At 35.5% G+C, this 18,624-nt stretch overlaps 1 protein-coding gene across 1 annotated transcript; it reads left to right on the forward strand.

Moving 5' to 3' along the window:
• Nucleotides 1-9,855: 9,855 nt before the first annotated feature.
• Nucleotides 9,856-17,296, forward strand: LOC128672593 (putative transporter SVOPL). The gene is given in 12 exon segments (XM_053749843.1): nt 9,856-9,944; nt 10,471-10,632; nt 11,194-11,353; nt 12,653-12,774; nt 13,206-13,447; nt 13,800-13,945; nt 14,477-14,498; nt 14,500-14,619; nt 14,880-14,972; nt 15,061-15,245; nt 16,038-16,165; nt 17,201-17,296. Coding segments are annotated over 12 exon segments (1,491 nt in total). The 5' UTR covers nt 9,856-9,880; the 3' UTR covers nt 17,248-17,296.
• The last annotated feature ends 1,328 nt before the right edge of the window (nt 17,297-18,624 follow it).

Here is an 18,624-nt window from a genome sequence, read left to right on the forward strand (position 1 = left end):
ATATAAATTATGTTCATCACTTGTGTAAAAAATTAAAAAAAAAATCTATCGACAGTGAAAAATTCTTAAAAATTCTTTTTTTTTTCTATTTCAAAATCCATTTTCGGTGTACTATTATATATTAGATAAGATACAGTTTTATATCGAAACTCGATCTTAGGTGATTAATACATTTTAGTCACTATATAATTGTATGTAGGTACAGTTTCAGATAAACTTTATCGAAATCTCATTTGAAATTTGTAGAAATGCAAAAGATTAGAAAACAATAACAAGCATAATTTCCGCGTTTTGTTTGTTTTTTTTTTCCTGTGTACCTCTGACTAATAATTCATTATTGTTAGCCTAGAATACATTACATCCGATATAAATATGGTTATGAAGTACTTCACTTGTAATTAGAATAAGTTTTTTTTTACAAAAATGACATTTTTGACGCAAGTTTTTATTGTCATCATAAAATCTTATGGCATTTAATGTGTGACAAAAAATTATGTACGTGCAGTACGAAGAACGTTGTGGAATTCTCACGATTGGAGCCGTCCCGAGGTGCACCATCAGGTCACGCTTATCATAATAATGCGTCGTCATTTAAATTTAACGTATGTATAAAAATTCAGTTCAATCGGTTGAAGATATCTGTTTCAAAATTGGGACAATGTAAAAAGTAAAAGCTTGTAAAAAAGCCGTTCTAATGAGAGTAGGGATCCCGCACCGAGTTTATCGTACCAGCTTGTAGATAGGTATGAATTAGTTACAAAAACTGATAAAATTAATAACCTGCGGTGCTTCTGTCCAAACCAGCGGCATAGTATCGTGCCCTGCGTGCCCTACCTGCAGTCCGAAAGCCCTTTATGAAGTCAAAGATAATCAATTTATTTATTTGTGTATACGAGTTACAATATTATTATACAGAACCTTTCGGGAAGATAATTATAGGGACTATGCATAATAAGTATAAAGAAAATTTGATAAATGATCAAGTGAGAGTATTATTTCGTTATATAATATGTATAATAATTGTGTTATCGGTGTTAGTGTCGTATTCACGCTTACTTCAGCCGAGTCGATATGCTAAAGAATAGGGGAAGCAAACGCTTTTTCTCCGTCGAGAAATTCACCATATGCAGCGCATTATTTGTGCTTTATGACCTTCACTAGGTCACATGTTCAAGAAGAAGTAGTGGACGGAGAGACTTGTAATTCAAGGTCGAATGGAGGGCATACCCATTGGACAGACACAATAAAAACAGTGACCCATTCTTTTATAGTTCTACCAGGAATACAGGCAATAGACATAATTGTTTATCTATATATGTATTTGTTATAAAATATAGTATCGTTGAGTTAGTATCCCATGACACAAGTCTCGAACTTACTTTGGGGCTAGCTCAATCTGTGTGATCTGTCCTAATATATTTATTTATTCATTATTTATTATTGTTAGAGTAGTAACACTTCGCTCAGAAGATGACAGCAGAGTTATGTTATATCAAATCAAATATTTTATTCAGAAATTAGGCCTTCAGAGGCACTTTTTCACGTCATATTCTAAATTAAATTATATTAACCAAAGCTACAAACTACTGCTGAAAAGAAATGCCGAAAGAAACTCATTTAAACAGTTTTGGTCCCTATCGTGCCAGAAGGGCTTACAATTTTTTTAAATATATTTATATGTATAGAATATAGTATCGTTGAGTTAGATCCCGTAATACAAGTCTGGAACATTGGGAATAACTTAATCTATTTGATTTGTCTCCATATATTTATTTATTTCACTACTAGCGTGCTTATTCGTACCGGTAAAACTATAATCAATTAAAATTAAACCTTCCTCAGGAATCACACTATCTATTGGTGAAAATCGCATGAAAATCCGTGAAAAGTTTTATAATATGTAAAGATAAGGAAGGACTTTATATTAAACTAGCTGCGCCACGGGACTTAGCTCCCGGGGGAATTTTGGGATAAAAAGTCTATGTTATTCCAGGTTATATTCTACCCGTGTACCCAAATTTCATAACAATCTGTTCAATAGATTTCTCGTGAATGAGCACCAAACATAAATACACACATCCTCACAAACTTTACACTGGAGGTCCCGGGTTCGATTCCCGGTCGGGTCATGATGGGAAATGATCTTTTTCAGATTGATCCGGGTCTTGGACGTTTATCTATACATGTATTTGTTATAGAATATAGTATCGTTGAGTTAGTATCCCATAACACAAGTCTCGAACTTACTTTGGGGCTACATGAATCTGTGTGATTTGTCCTAATATATTTATTTATTTATTAATATTAGTAGGACAAACAAACAACTATAGTTATCACTATAGTTGTTTGTTTGTCCTACTAATATTCTACTACTATATCTAGTAGTGAGTAGTAGAAGCACATATGAAGTCCCTAACCTCATAAGCTAACATAACACATGATATGAAATAAATTGGTTTATGGCACAGTGTTTAATTAAATCTAGCGGCCGTGTGAATGATCTCCGTAACTGGATTAGACGGCTCCGAGGTAATTGTATGAGTGTGTGTATTTCTGTCTGGCGTGGAAGTGCTGAATTAGTGAATTTAATCAGGATTATTTTATTAACGTCAATGTTTTGTTGCATGTACTCGTACATGACGTATGTACAATTTTGAAGAAGATTGTATGAGCAGATAAAGCTTCATAAATTAACAAAATTAGGTACATATTTTTAACAATGTTTATCCCCTATTATTCGACTCAATAATACGACATCAGTTTAAATAAATAGATAAATATATTAGGACAAATCACACAGATTGAGCTAGCCCCAAGTTGAGTTCGAGACTTGTGTTATGGGATACTAACTCAACGATACTATATTTTATAACAAATACATATATAGATAAACATCCAAGAACCGGGCCAATCAGATAAAGATCATTTTCCATCATGACCCGACCGGGGATCGAACCCGGGACCTCTCGGTTTAATGGCAAGAATTTTACTACTGCGCCACCGAGGTCGTCAAAGTATAGAATTGAGGGTTCTGTACTAAATAATATTTATTCTATTAATTTTCTTTTATGTAAAATTATTTCCAGAGTTATTATTTACATAGAAACGTGGTTTGAACAAAAAAAAATATATTCGAAGAACATTATAACTGATGTTATACAAGAAAAATCCTGTGCTTACTTACTTGTAAAATAATTTAACTTATTATGTTTTACAAGTACAATAAACCTTTGACCAGAAGTGGAAGGAAACACGTGTACATCACACATAGGAGGAAGGAACATTTTCGTCCATAAAATATCTGAATTCACAAAACTTATACAAGAAATTATACAAAACCAAATAATATTTAAAATGAATACAAATAAAATTGTTGTGATATGTTTACATTGGGCTCTGAAGCTCTATGGCTGAGGTAGCAACCGGTTACGCTCAGACGAGTTAGTGGGACATAGGTAGGTATGTAAATTACTAGCGACCCGATAAAGAATTTTTTTTTTGGTGGCACTTTGTTATATAAAGATGTTTTATGTGTTTTTATTTGTATAAATTATATATTTTGTGCTTGTCGGCGATGCGCGACGTACTTTTAACAATCAAATGGTGAATTAATACAAACATGTTATGTTGTTTAATCATTTGACTATAAGCGTGGTCAATTGACCACGCTTATGGTCAAATGGTTAACGATGAGTTAAAAAGAAATAGATTCTATAATATGAATGAGTTTTGGGCCACAATTCAAATTTAATGTCGACTTTTATTGAATTAATTATCATTTGATATATATAATATATATAAATTTATCACTAATAATTTTAATAATGTTAATTAATATAACTAGATTCCTGCAATTGTATAATAATTTATAAGTCAATGCTTATTGAATTATATTAGACATAAGTACAATATTTACACGTCATTCTCCTGGCGGAACATGTAAGGTCTCACAAACATACATAACACCTGTTTGTACTTCTATGTTTCAAGCGAATAAACATTTCATTCATTCATACATGTGTTCTTACTTTCGCATTTATAATATTAGTTGGGATTAGGATAGGATTGAACGATTTAGCACTAGGAACAGTTCCAACAGGAAATGTCGTGATGATAGTAGCCAAAATCAAAATCAAATCATTTAGTCAGAAATTCAATTTGAACAGAAGTGTTGAGCCATTGTTAGAGTAGTAACCTTCGCTCAGAAGACGACAGCAGAGTTATGTTATATCAAATCAAATAATTTATTCAGAAATTAGGCCTTCACAGGTACTTTTTCACGTCATATATTCTAAATTAAATGATATTTACCAAAGCTGATAAACTACTAGCATTTCGGAACGAACACTGCTGAAAAGAAATGCCGAAAGAAACTCATTCAGTGTTGGTCCCTATTATGCCAGAAGGGCTTACCGTTTTAAAAATATAAATTATTTTTTATTTTTAACCCCTGACGCAAAAATAAGGGTGTTATAAGTTTAACGTGTCTGTCTGTGTGTCTGTGTAACTGTCTGTGGCATCCTAGCTCCCAAACGGATGAACCAATTTTCGTTTAGGTTTTCTTCAGCCATGTTTCATGAAAATCGGTTCGGCCGTTCAAAAGTTGTAGCGAAATGAATATTGAAAGTCGGGGGTTTTTTAATTTGTCTAACAAATAAACTTGTTTAAGACTAATCCAAGAACATAAAACACTGTTTAAACATGCTATGTTTTTAACATACAGTGAAAAAAGTACGTAAGTAGGTAGACGCGCCAAATTTTTAGAAGACAAAGTAAAAAAATGACTTGACGTTGACAGCCCTGACATTTGGGAAAATTAAAAAGTTAGCCGGTGACACTAAAGCAATACAGCCAAAGGCCTAAACACCACCTGTCATCTATGTAAAAAAAATACTTTTGAAAATTGTATTGTAGAGATTATATAAAAATATAATAGAATAGTTGGAAGCAATCTGCATTTATCGTTTCCTTGAGACTTTGCTCTGGCAATCCGACCACCAGATTGGTCCTACGCTACACTACATTTGTCTATGGAATTTTGGGCTGCGTAGACTATTTAAAAACATTTGCTTATTCGTTTAGCAGTCGATATGCCCCGACTATAACACGAGTATGACTCAACCAAAGTATAGTCATAATGGACAGCCGCTGGTGTAAACCAGGCTTGTATTGTTGTGAACATGAACAAATAGTTTGATAACTGAAGTTGAACTTGCTGTGGACGGCCAGTCAGTGTAGTGCCTGACAGCCATAGTTAGTTTTTCGTCCAGTATTAGCCCAGTTTCATCGAAAAAGTTCGGCGCAAACCCATCGATTAGTTTAGGTTTGCGTCTGGCTGTTCGGAAGAAATTGGGCAAAAACTGGGCGTAAACTCATCTCTGTTGGGAGGCGCATAATAGCAAGCCGCGCCTATGCAGTGATAACTTAGAATTTACATAGATGAAATGAAAGGTTTATTCTGAAATATCTCAGATATCGAGCGTTATTAAAGTTAGAATATTAGTTTAAATAATATTAGCGGTCTGATGACAATGAATAGAGAAGGCGACTCTGAGTAATGGAAAGGGGAAAGAAAAAGAAAAAGTATTGTCATTAATCACAATTCACTAGTAATAAAAAATCGATAATGGATTCGATTGGTTCAAGTCTGGCGTATTGCCTGTACTGGAATCAAACCCAGGATCTTCAAAGTATAAAAAAAAAATTACTAAAATTGTAATGTCTAGCCCGTTTTTAAGTTACAAGCCAGGAACCGGTGTCTTCAATAAGCAATTTACATATTTTGGCTTCTGTCGTCTTCCTGGAGTAAATTACTTCCATTGCACATGATTATATTGAGTAAAAACCTCAAGGCGAATGGGATGATAATATAAATAGTGCCACTATTTAAGGATCTGGGAGGAACTATATATATGAAACCAAGAATTAATAAATATGAAACTTATATGATTAATTAATTATACCCGACTACGGCGAAGCGAAACGGAGGGTTATCATTAGCAATAAATTGTTATTATTTCAATTTCAAAGGTGTAAGTTTGTGAGTATGTTTGTTACTCATGCTCGAACAGCAATTTTTATGAAATTTGGTATTGAGGCAGCTGATGTCTTGGATTGACACATATGGAATGCCTTTAGGATTAGACGAAATCTAACAATAAATGGCACATTATGTATTAGATTTATATATTGATAATTACAATGAATGATATACCGCGGGTAACACCGCGGGTTTTCACACACTTTCCGTTAATTTAAAATGTCTAATCATTAGTTACGTCTATTTACATTCAAGTATTCATTGAAATTATTATTAAAATAGGTTTTTATAAATCAAATATCTCATGGGTAAGTTATCATTAGCCTATGAAAGCCCATTCATCGATTAAATAGCTTCATTGCATGGTGAGGTTTGTTTCCATGGCAGGCATACAGCTACGGACAAGTATAGAGAAGGGCCCGGTCCACAAATTTGTGCACATTGTACAAAGAAACGCGCACAGAGTACACGTAAAGCAGCGGAGATTCCTTTTCCATTCGAAAACGAGCAGAAACATAGCAATACCTCTAAATAAATAAATATAAATAAATATATTAGGACAAATCACACAGATTGAGCTAGCCCCAATGTACCCACATGGAATCATGAATTCCTTATCCCAGCCATGAGATCACATAGATGTTAAATAAAAAATATATAAGGACAAATCATACAGATTGAGTTAGCCCCAAAGTAAGTTCGAGACTTGTGTTATGGGATACTAACTCAACGATACTATATTTTATAACAAATACATATATAGATAAACATCCAAGACCCGGGCCAATCAGAAAAAGATCATTTTCCATCACCGGGGATTGAACCCGGGACCTCTCGGTTCAGAGGCAAGAACTTTACCACTGCGCCACCGAGGTCGTCAAAATGTAAGAACTGAGCTTATGATGACCTTTTTAAGCAGCTGCAACGCAGACAGGATGTTTTAGTGCTAAACTTAATTCCAGTGTCATTGTGCTATACTTTTTGTAAATAACTTGTGTGTGTTTTAGTTACTTCGAATAAATTATTATTATATTCATTCATTCCAGCCTCAGTTCCGCGTACCGTCATATAGGTAAGTATTCTTTGATTTCGCGTGAAAAGTTTCAAGTTCAAACTCAGAATTATTTATTCTATTTAGGATGATATACATCTTCTATTGACCTCAAAAATTAATTACTTAAACTAAGTCTACTGCCGGCTTCCAAAGCGCAGGTGAAGAAGAATAAAATATACATCCACATAACCCACAGACCATTTAGCTGTGATACATCCTTACAAATTCTGTATAGACATCTAATATGATGTGCGTCGATGCTTGCTGATCTGGGAGATAAAGAAACACAACAGCTGAACAAGTTGAGTTTCATTCCGTGCAGATTTTGTTATCAAAATTTTATGACAGCTATAGGTATAGGTGTTTTTTTTTAAATTGTATTTAAAGTGCAGACTGACGGAATGATTCTGTGAATATTTAACATACATTGTTGTGTTATTAATGCGTCGTATATCGGGTGTACGCGGCTCTCGAGTCGCGTTTCTCTTCAATAGTGAAACCTGCATCAAAATGAATGATGAAACAAAGATTGAGTATACACACATAGTAGAAAGGAAGGATTAGATAGCTGCGTTTTGCTTCACGTCAATATACTGCGATAATAAAGCCTATAAAAGGCGTAATAGAAATGACCTAGATCTAATTTATGATCTATTGTACATTATTCTTGTAGGGTCACACTCATGACACGAGAGCTGCGCGCTGCGGGTACAGTCTGCATCACATCAAGTGATCCTGCATGAACCTCTATGGCGCGGTAATAGCGGCGAGTTTGCAATGAACTTGGGTAGGTTGATGTGCTGTTGACTGTACGCCTACCTACTTCCTGTATCTAACGTGTACAAATAATAATCATTTGCCTCGATTTTAATTAACTGTAAGACCTAGAAGGAATTATTTTATTAATTTCATAGTTTCTTTAAAGGCTTTATTTTACATTAACATAATGTATATCTATCTATGTATCCTACTAATATAATAAATGCGAAAGTTTGTGAGGATGTAAGTATGTTTGTTACTCTTTCATGTAAAATCTACTGGACTGATTGTTATGAAATTCGGTACACGGGTACAATATAACCTGCAATAACACATAGTGTACTTTTTATCCCGAAACTCCTACGAAAACGAAGCCCCGGGCGCAGCTAGTATTTTATACGTTTTATGGTGGCTAAAAGTTTAATGTAACAACAAAAATAAATGTATAAAAATTGACTTCCTATTTTGTTAATGCGAAAGTAAGTTTGTTAGTTTAATGTTTAATGCGAAAGTAAGTTTGTTAGTTTCCAATCAGGTTGTTTCAACGGATACCGAACCCGCCAAAGTTTGGCAAACTGTTTGCCTGTGGAGCTGGCACGAGAAATATAGTTCAAATTGATTGAAATTTGAAATATACAGTGTTTATGCAATATCTGCTTAGTTACTGAAAATTCAGGCTTCCTGTTTTATCCACAACGAAGTTGTGTTATTGGGGTTCAGGCCAATTTCGTGGCCTGAATTGCTTAGAGAAGAGGATGGTAGGTACGACCGTGCTGCTCCGTGCCCTCAGATGTAACAAATTAACAATCCAAACAAAACTCCTTATTTGTGCAATCGAGTCAAAATCTTATATTATACTTCATCATTTTATCATATTAGGTAGCCGAGTTTCAGAGTAATTAGAATAAAAGTTAATTCTTATCTGGGTGTTATCGCCTTTTTTCGTGTTGTGACGCGGCCAAGTCGTTTTATTTAAGTACATCAAACAAATCTTCAAATTCAAATAATTTATTCAGAAATTAGACTTTCACACGCACTTTTTCACGTCAATTTTTATATTAAATAGTTATTTCTCACAAGCTACAAACTACTGGCATTTCGGAACGACCACTGCTGAGAAGAAATGCCGAATGAAACTCATTTGGACAGTGTTGGTCCCTATCATGTCAGAAGGGTTTACCATTATTGTTTCTTACAATGTTTTTTTCTAATAATATATAAAAGTAGGTATAAAAGTACTTCAATATTATTTCCATATTCCGTATTGAGGTGAAATGCAATATTTTTTCTAATTTGGGTAAAAATAAAGCCTGAAGTTCAATATCAAAAATGTTTAATTCCGTGAATGCTGTTTCTACCAATGTTCGCTTCACTTGGAGTGATGAACATTTATTCAGTTCAATAGTAGTTAGGTATCAAAGAAACAAATTTCGCACCATATGGTTGTAAATATTAATCGGATTTCTTATGGCAGTTACTATACACCATCATGTACTTATTTGTTCATATAATCACATAAATTATAGTAACTAGAGTTAGCATGAAACTTAAAGAAGTCCCGAAATTCCTACGGGACCGAAGGCCCGGGCCGCAATAGTATTAAATCTTAAGATTTCGGGATAAAATGTACCCTATGTGTTATTCCAGTTTATTTTCTACTCATGTACCAAATTTCATAACAATCGGTCCAGTAGATAATGCGTGAAGAGGTAACAAATAAACAAACTTACTTTCGCATTTATAATATTAGTTGGAATTGGGATTAGTTGGGAATTGTTTTAACGACCGTATAGTCGCAGTGGTCGCAGCCAGACTTAATAATATAATTTATGTAGTTATGTGTTGCAAGCGGGACAGTTTGAAGAAAAAAAAAACACAACTTTTTCATTTCAATTTTCAGTTACATGTGTAAAATCGAAAGATCTTGGCTCGCGCACGACCGCGTACGATATTAAATAAACATTAGCACAGCGTAATAGTTTACTGTCAGATGTTACTGAAAGATAGTAGATGGGAAGCGCGACAACATGTCTGATGTCGAGAGCAAGGATATCGACAACTACCACTATGACGAAGCCGTGGAGTTGACTGGTAGGAAGTTTGCGTAGTATAATATCTACAAAGAGTTTTTGACTTAACAGGACTTATAATACTAAACTGGAATTCTTACGAATGAGCCGTTCCAAGACTCGGGTGTTAAATTTGTAGCTATTTTTTTCTTGCATATGCCACTAAAAGTTTGCCAGAAAGGGATAGTTACTTTTGTGCCCAATTTCAGGAACTTTGGTTATTGGCATAACAACGCTAGGTCTGTTTTTCAATGTCATTATTATGAAATTTGTTTAAAAGTTCCTTGTTACATTTAGTGTTAAAAAAGTCTTCTGCAAATTTTGGTTGATGATTAATTATTATAATACAAAATTATTATTAAACAGATGTTGCCTGGGGCTTCGCTCTCGTGGAAATTTTGAGATAAAATATAGCCTATAGCAATCTTGGATAATGTACCTTTGTAATGGTGAAAGAATTTTTGAAATGTTCGGAGATTACTCGCCTCAAACATTCAAACGCTTACCTATTTATAATAATACAAAATTATAATTGATTTATTACCCAGGTCACGGCTGGTACAACCGCTGGCTCCTGGTCGCTAGTTCCATCATCAGCATGGCTGCAGCCCTGGACATGTTCGGCTTTACGATAGTAGTCGCCTCTGCCACGTGCGACCTTCAATTGGGACTGAAGGAAACTGGTCTCTTGGCTTCGGCACCATTTGTCGGTAAACTTCCAAATCACTGTATTTTTAATGATTTTTATGAGAAATTTTCTGGTACTTACTTACATACAAGTGAGTAGCAAAAGTCATTCCAGATGCCTTAGGCGTCTTGAATAAAGCTGACACCTTGAAGTAAGTTTGTTACCTTTTCACGCTCTATCTACTCAACAAATTTTCTTGAAATTTTGCATACATTTAATTTGAAGTATTGAGAAAGACTTAGGGTACCGGTAGGGTAAATACCTACCGTTATCCTACCAAATTCATACAAGAAATGGAATTATGATAAAATTATCATAATTCGATTTCTTGTATAAATTTGGTCTATTTATTTGACAAGATTACTTCCCAAGTAACATAATCTGATACTAAAGATCGGAGAACGTTTTGGAACGTGCTTATGAAACCTCTTATGACAATGGTTTCAACTTCTTAAAAAGGCGAATATTATCGATCCTAAGGTACACATATTGATGAAGAAGTTGCTTTATAGCTACCTATTGCATACATGAAGCGTTACGATGTGAAAATAAAACCACAAATGTATTTATCCATTATCCATAGGAGTTATATTCGCGTTTCCCTGGGGTTACTATGCGGACACCCGCGGCAGATGGCAAGCCTTGATGGTATCTACATCAGGAGGGTTCCTGATGGCTGTCCTCACTAGCCTTGCACCGACCTGGGAGGTCATGCTCGTGTTGAAGATTCTGAGCTGCAGCTTGTAAGTCTTCCTTCTAATTTGTATTCTTTATCTGAGATCGAGGGCATTATCAAATGAAACATTGCCTTAACTTTTTCATACACCAGTTGAGAAATCATCGACAAGAGCAGGTTAAAGTTAACCTCTCAATCTTTTTCAAAGCTAAGTCATCATCATGTCGATCTGACATCAGCGTCTGGTGACTGGTGTCAGATTTTATACAAGTCGCCTAAAGTCATTTGACATGACTTTTACGACTGCTTACTTCCATCTAGTGGCAGGTAGTCGCATACACACACCTGGAGAGAAAACTATCAACCAGTGTGCAGGTTTCCTCACGATGTTTTCCTTTACCTGAAGCAAGTGGTGGTCTATGAAAATTATATGAATCAGATTGGTATACAAACTCATATGGCACGAGTAGGATACGAACCTGAGACCTTTCGATCCACAGGCGGGCGTATTAACCATTACACCACCACCGCATCAAAGCTAAATATGTTATTGCCATGGTAATAAAAGTATTATTTTCTATTATAACATGTATAATTTCACTTTTTTCATATCTTAATTGATGAATGAGCCGTCTATTATAGATAGTTATCTGTTCTTTATCTACTTAATTTAATTTATGGCATGGATGTGATGGAAATATTTTTTTTATACAAATACAATATCTTAATCAGTATATTGTCTGTTTCATTGTTATAATTAGTGTGTAATAGAGATAGATAATAAAAAATGTCCTAATCATGTTTATTGTCTTAATTTGGCATTATCTTTTTGTGTAATGGAATATTTAGATCTCAATTTGTTTTCAGACTGTGGCCGTTATTCGTATTAAGGATAGTTTAAGCTGAAGTACTCATGTTTTGTCTCGTTCTGTTAATGTCTAATATTGTAATGTGACAAAATATGGTTTGGTTTAAAGTATGCTTAAACTTTTTTTTAAATGAATAACCTTGTGGTCGTGATTTTAGACAATCAAAAAATAAATAATAGATATATAAACTGAAAAAGAAAATCGGAAAACAATCTTTTGATAGATAAAAAATAATAATTCGAAGCCGATCCAGATCCCGAAGTAAAACAAAGGGGTGTTAGTTTTGCGTGTCTATGTACCTACATCTGTGACATCATAGCTTAAAAAGGGATGAGCCGAACTGATTTATATACTCTTAGATATTTGGGGTTTTTAATTGTTATTTATTTTTTAACTTTATACTTACATACTTAATCAAGCTAAATTTTTAGGCGTATATCTGGAGGCGTATATATAAGAAATATCTATGTTAAAACGATCAACATGTTTTTTCGCAGTTCATCAGTATCATACACCCTAACGATGACATATGTGGGAGAGGCCGTGAGCAGCAGACACCGAGGAAGGTACCTCTTCATACTTACCGGGATGAACTTGTTGACAGAGTTTGTTTCCTTTGGTAAGCAATTCGTCTGAGCAATAAAGCAAGAAAAAAAAAACAAACTTGTCAAATTATGCCACACTAGAACATGAATATACCTAACACTGTTTATTCGAAAGAATTAAAGTTTTCTTGTATACAATGTGGTCACAGTTGACTTCACGGATTTGTATAGTTACGAAGATTCGGCTGGGATTTTACGGCAAAAGGCTGCGGCGAAGTTTGTTGCGCCGCTTCTTCTTCATCTGCGCTTTGGAAGTCGGCAGTAGACTTAGTTTAAGTAATTTTTTGACGTCAATAAGTGATGTATATCATACTAAATAAAGAATTTTGAATTTGAATTTGAACCCGACGTTAACCCTCTTTGGGAATGATATTATTGCCTATAATCTGCCAATGGTATGTTCCTTCGCGTCATACGATATTCACGTGAGATTTTGTCTTTTCAGGACTAGCTTACCTGATCCTCCCCTTGGACTTCAGAATACCCATCACTTGGCTATCGATTACTTTTCGACCCTGGCGCCTGTTCACCATGGTAATGGCAGTTCCACTCGGCCTTGGTATGTTGTCGCTGGTCTTCCTTCAGGAGAGCCCGAAGTTCTTGGCAGACAAGGGAGAGAATGACAAAGCGTTGGCGGTGTTGAGGATCATGTATGAGGCTAATGGAGGGAATGGAATTGAATATCCGGTTTGTATTTTTAAACCTTTTTCTTTTTGTCGTCACAGGGCTAAGGACTTTCGAATTAAAATCCTGCTAAAAAATTTTAACGACCACATTGCACTTTTACGAAATAATAAATGCGGTTGAAACTGGTTTCAAAAAATTATTTTTCCCTCTTTCTTGACTAGTTATGAACCAGCAGCTTAAAGAACACAATAGAAATATGTATGTATACATGAATGAATATAAATCCTTAGCAATGTCTTAACTTTTTTAAAAGGTCTTGCAACAAGTTCGCGTCTTAGATAACGCCTTCACGTTCCAAATAGCAATATTATCAGCTAGCGAATAAACTATAAGAATTTGATATTCTTTCCAGGTGAAACAATTGAAGATCGACCCAAGTAACCAAACCAGCCCAACCTTTTGGAGATCAATCGTGGATCAGACAATACCTATATTCAAACCACCTTTTCTGTGGACCACACTAAAACTTTATTTTCTTATGACTATCTGCGGTAGCACGTGAGTTTCTATTTGAAAACCTGAATGCTATGTCTCAATTTTTTATAAAAATCCATGACAAATTTGAAAATGCTCAGAAAGAAATGCGTTGCCGGTACTGTCGTCAAAAAGTTCGCCGAGCCTGGGCCGTTTTGGGTGAAATTTCTTGCGGTGAAATAAGTTTACATAGATACAAACTACTTACGCTATGTGTATTAGTTGGCAATTAGTTCCGTCGAGAAAAAGATCTACATCATTATATTTTATGTTCTATGCATTTAATTAAAAGACAATTTAAAACGAGACCCCTGAAAGAAATAATTTAATCAGATATTGCGAAAATTCATTGCTTTAACAATAAAATAGGCGTTAGCTATTGCCTGCGACTTTGTGTGTGTGTGTTAACTCATTTTGCACGCCCAATAGTTCAGCTGCGCGTTTTTTGTCAATCAGTTGCGGAGGAATTTTATATTAATTGGCCATTGGCGGTTGAACATGACTGGAAAAGAGAGAGAGAGAGTAAATATTAAAAAGTTAAACGGAATATTCCAGTAACAATGTGTTCCTGATGTGGGATGGGGTACCCCATGATTGTGAATATGTTCTTCAACGCGTTGGCCGACGGGTCCAACGCAGGCGCAAGTTTATGTCAATCCATAGCTCAGAAACTGTCCACTTCTACCAATGTTCGACATGTAAGTTGCAAAATTTAACAAACATGTTTGTTTGTTTAGTTGTCCTTTTATTTAGTAACAAATATTAAACATGCATTAATCTAACTTTGAGAAGAACAATTTTACAAGCTGTTGTTTAAGTAGTTTCATCTGTCCCGATGTTTGTCTGTCTGTAATTAAATCTTGCAAGTTTTTCACCAAATTGCGATTGTCCTATAGATATTTTTTTACGTTGCTTCAGTTTTTTCAAATATATAGATAGATATTCAATTTTCTTTCAGCTTACTTGTGACGACACCATATCCCCCTACACCCTATATTCCGGCATGATCTATGGCATATTCTTCTGTATTCTCACTCTCCTGGTAGCTCAGGTGAGATAACGTACAACATATTATGATAATCATCTCAACCTTGGAATGTTCTGACATAATCTATGTGATCTGACATGACATCCTGCAGGTAGCAGTACACCGGCGCCTGGTCCTCATTGCCACCTTCTCCATAGCAGCTGCGAGTGGCATTCTGCTCAACGTCGTCACCCAGCCGATAGCTGTGATGGTCTTTTTCACGCTGCTTCAAGGAACAACCGTAGGAATCGGCAGTGTCGCGTCGTATTTCACGGATTTGTACCCAACTTCTTATAGGTATTTGTTTCTTGCTAGAATTTACCATAATCTAATAAATAAATAGCTGCGTTGGCTTGACTAAAGCAGCAGCATAACTATTCACGCAGAAAGGACCCAGACAAACCTAAGTGCGGAAAATTGTTCTCACGGGTGGTTTACAACCACGCCACAAAAGTCGATAATAGATTTTGGCGTTTCTTGGATAAATTCAAAGTTTTTTTTTAACTACATTACTTATGTTTTTCCGTTTCGTCTATGAATATCTCAATCGCATTAATCTACTATAGATTTCGATATTATACGAGTATTTACATAGTTGTAAAAGCGTGAAGAATGTAATGCCTTAACAGCTGATAGGCAACTACACAGTTCCTAAAGAAATTTGCCGACAGACAGATGGTTGTAACGTTTGATCGACTCGACCACTTGAGACACAGCGAACCACTCACATCGTGCTATTGTGACGCAACGACAACCACACTGCAATGTCATTGGCCCGCTGCGTCACACATCGAATCGATTCGATGATGGTGAGAAGTGAAAATACAAACCCGCACACTTCGCCCTCAGTAATCCGAGAGTCGCCGATCTAACTTCTGCCATTTTTCGAGAATGTCCAATTCGGTCAGTGGTCCAGATTTTTATGGCCAAGTAGAGCCACCTAAGTCGTAACATCACAGTCCAATCTTCAAAAGTTTAGTTAAGTACTTTTTAAAACTGTTGATCCGGATTGATTGCTCCAAATGAAACTGGAAACACGCTAGAATAAGACAGAGACTTAGGTAGCTATAAACTTTATTTTAATCACAGAGGATTGGTGACCAGCATGTCCATGATGTTCGCCCGCTTCGCCTCTATGGCCGGCGTCAACCTCATAGGAGCCACCATCTTCCATCATTGCGCTGCGACCTTCTACGGCTGGTCGGCTTTTGTTCTTAGTAAGATCAGTCACTTTGTTATGTATTGGGCGGTTCAATCGTTTCAACTTGCAGTCGAATAGCTCAACTAACGGCATCTAAACATTTCGTAGACGACCTCGGCGGCGCAGTGGTAAAGTTCTTGCCACTGAACCGAGAGGTCCCGGGTTCGATCCCTGGTCGGGTCATGATGGAAAATGATCTTTTTCTCATTGTCCCGGGTCTTGGATGTTTATCTATACATGTATTTGTTATAAAATATAGTATCGTTGAGTTAGTATCCCATAACATAAGTCTCGAACTTACTTTGGGGCTAGCTCAATCTGTGTGATTTGTCCTAATATATTTATTTATTTATTATTTATTTATCAAAAGTCGCTATTACCGAGGCACACACCGATATTCATGCAGGGAGTCTTGGCTTGCGGTCGCTTGCATATGTCGATTGATAAAAATATGTGCGTGTATGTAATTGTATAAATTAAAAAAACCCCGACTTTCAATATTCATTTTGTTACAACTTTTTAACGGCTGAACCGAAGTTAGCTATCACATAAAAAAATCACATTCATATCGGTTCACCCGTTGATGAGCTACAGGTATAGTGACACGTATAAAGATAGACAGACAGACAGACATTTATACTTATAGCACCCGTCTTTTTGCGTTAACAACTGTATGTGGGCATGTCTGTATACATAGGAGATATTAAGGAAAAATGAACATAGGTAGTTATGGGACTAATAGAGGCCAAAACAATATATTTTAGAATTTTTGTCAGTCTATATGTTTGTTCCCGCATCACTCAAAAACTACTGGATGGCAGTTTTCGATAGGTAGTCGTAAAAGTCGTCGTCAAAAATACTTCAAAAATTCTTGTTATTACAAGAAAGAAAAATCTAAGAGAGTGTTTCCATTGCTATGGTGAAATTGCCTGAATGTGTAACAAACATACTACTACTTACATCCTCATAAACTTTCGCATTTATAACTAATAGTCGGATAGGATATATTAAGTCTGCTTGAGTAAACTATTGATTTATATTTTGTTCATAGGTGGCGTGGCAGTGAGCATGTTAATACCAAAAGACAAAGTCAAGTGAAGAATTTTTTTAATGCATCATAAGAATAAAATATGCTTATCTACTGCAATTTTCGTTTTTTATTCCACACCTGAATAATGTGTCGTCGTTCGTAATTTATTTATTACTAGATGCTGCCCGGGACTTCACTCCCGTGGGAATTTTGAGATAAAATATAGCCTATAGCAATCTTTGATAATGTACCTTTCTAGTGGGGAAAGAATTTTTGAAATCGGTTCAGTAGTTTCGAAGATTACCCGCCTCAAATATACAAACTCACAAAGTCACAAACTCACAAACGCTTACCTCTTTATAATAATAGACTATAGACTAGCTTTTGCCCGCGGCTTGGTCCGCGTTAATTTTTCGGGATGAAAGGTACCCTATGTCCTTCTCCATACTTCAATCTGTATGTATGCAAAATTTCAAGAACATTATTTGAGTAGATAGAGCGTGAAGAGGTAACAAACAAACAAATAAAGAAACTTGCTTTCGCTAATAATATTAGTTAGGATAAGGCTTTGGAAAAACGTGCCAGAGACGCTGTATTTTCCGATGTTTTCCTATCTATGAGGTGACTGCGATCACGGAGCATTAAATGAGAAACGTTTTGTTTGTTTTATTACATTTGAAAACTTTTATATACACTGAAATGATAACATTTAGGGATCAGTTACGATCGTTTGCAGTTCATTCTTGTCTTAATGTGTACTGTAGCAAAATATTTTAAAAAGCTAGCGATCGGTGCCGGCTTTGCACGAGGTATGTTTACACCTTCGGGAATATTTTGTCTAAATATCTGAAAATCAAAATCCGTTGCTTAGAAAAAGGTAGAGACTGAGGGCGATTTTATTTTTTAACTGGCTTCCCGTCCCGGCTTCGCTCGAGTAAAACTCAAAAACTACTGCACAGATTTTCAGGCGGTTTTCACCAATAGATAGTGTGGTTCTTGAATAAGGTTTAGGTGTATATTTTATTATATTTTTACCCGAGCGAAGCCGGGCCGGGCCGCTAGTTATCTATAATCAAATGAGTTCCCCTTGAAAATGTTATTTCAAAAATCATAGTTTGGTAAAATTCGAAATGACGCCACTGGTTCATACAAAATTACATAAACCCGTTTGGGATACGGGTGTAATACAACAATATAATAAGCAAATAACAAAACCTTTTTATCCCGAAATTCCTACGAGAGCAAAGTCCTGAAATGAACGAATATTTTTTCAGAATTACTGTCAAGCCTTCGTATTAATGGCTGAGGGTCGCAATCATAAAGTTTGCTATTGCCTTCCCCATCTTACACACTTGATGATAAATTACCAACTAGTGCAGGTTTCCTCACGATGTTTTACTTTCACTGGAAGCAAATGGCGATTACTTAGTATACGGAACCCATCT

This window comes from Plodia interpunctella, chromosome 9 (genome assembly GCF_027563975.2).
Source record: "Plodia interpunctella isolate USDA-ARS_2022_Savannah chromosome 9, ilPloInte3.2, whole genome shotgun sequence".
Taxonomy (NCBI): Eukaryota; Metazoa; Arthropoda; class Insecta; order Lepidoptera; family Pyralidae; genus Plodia; species Plodia interpunctella.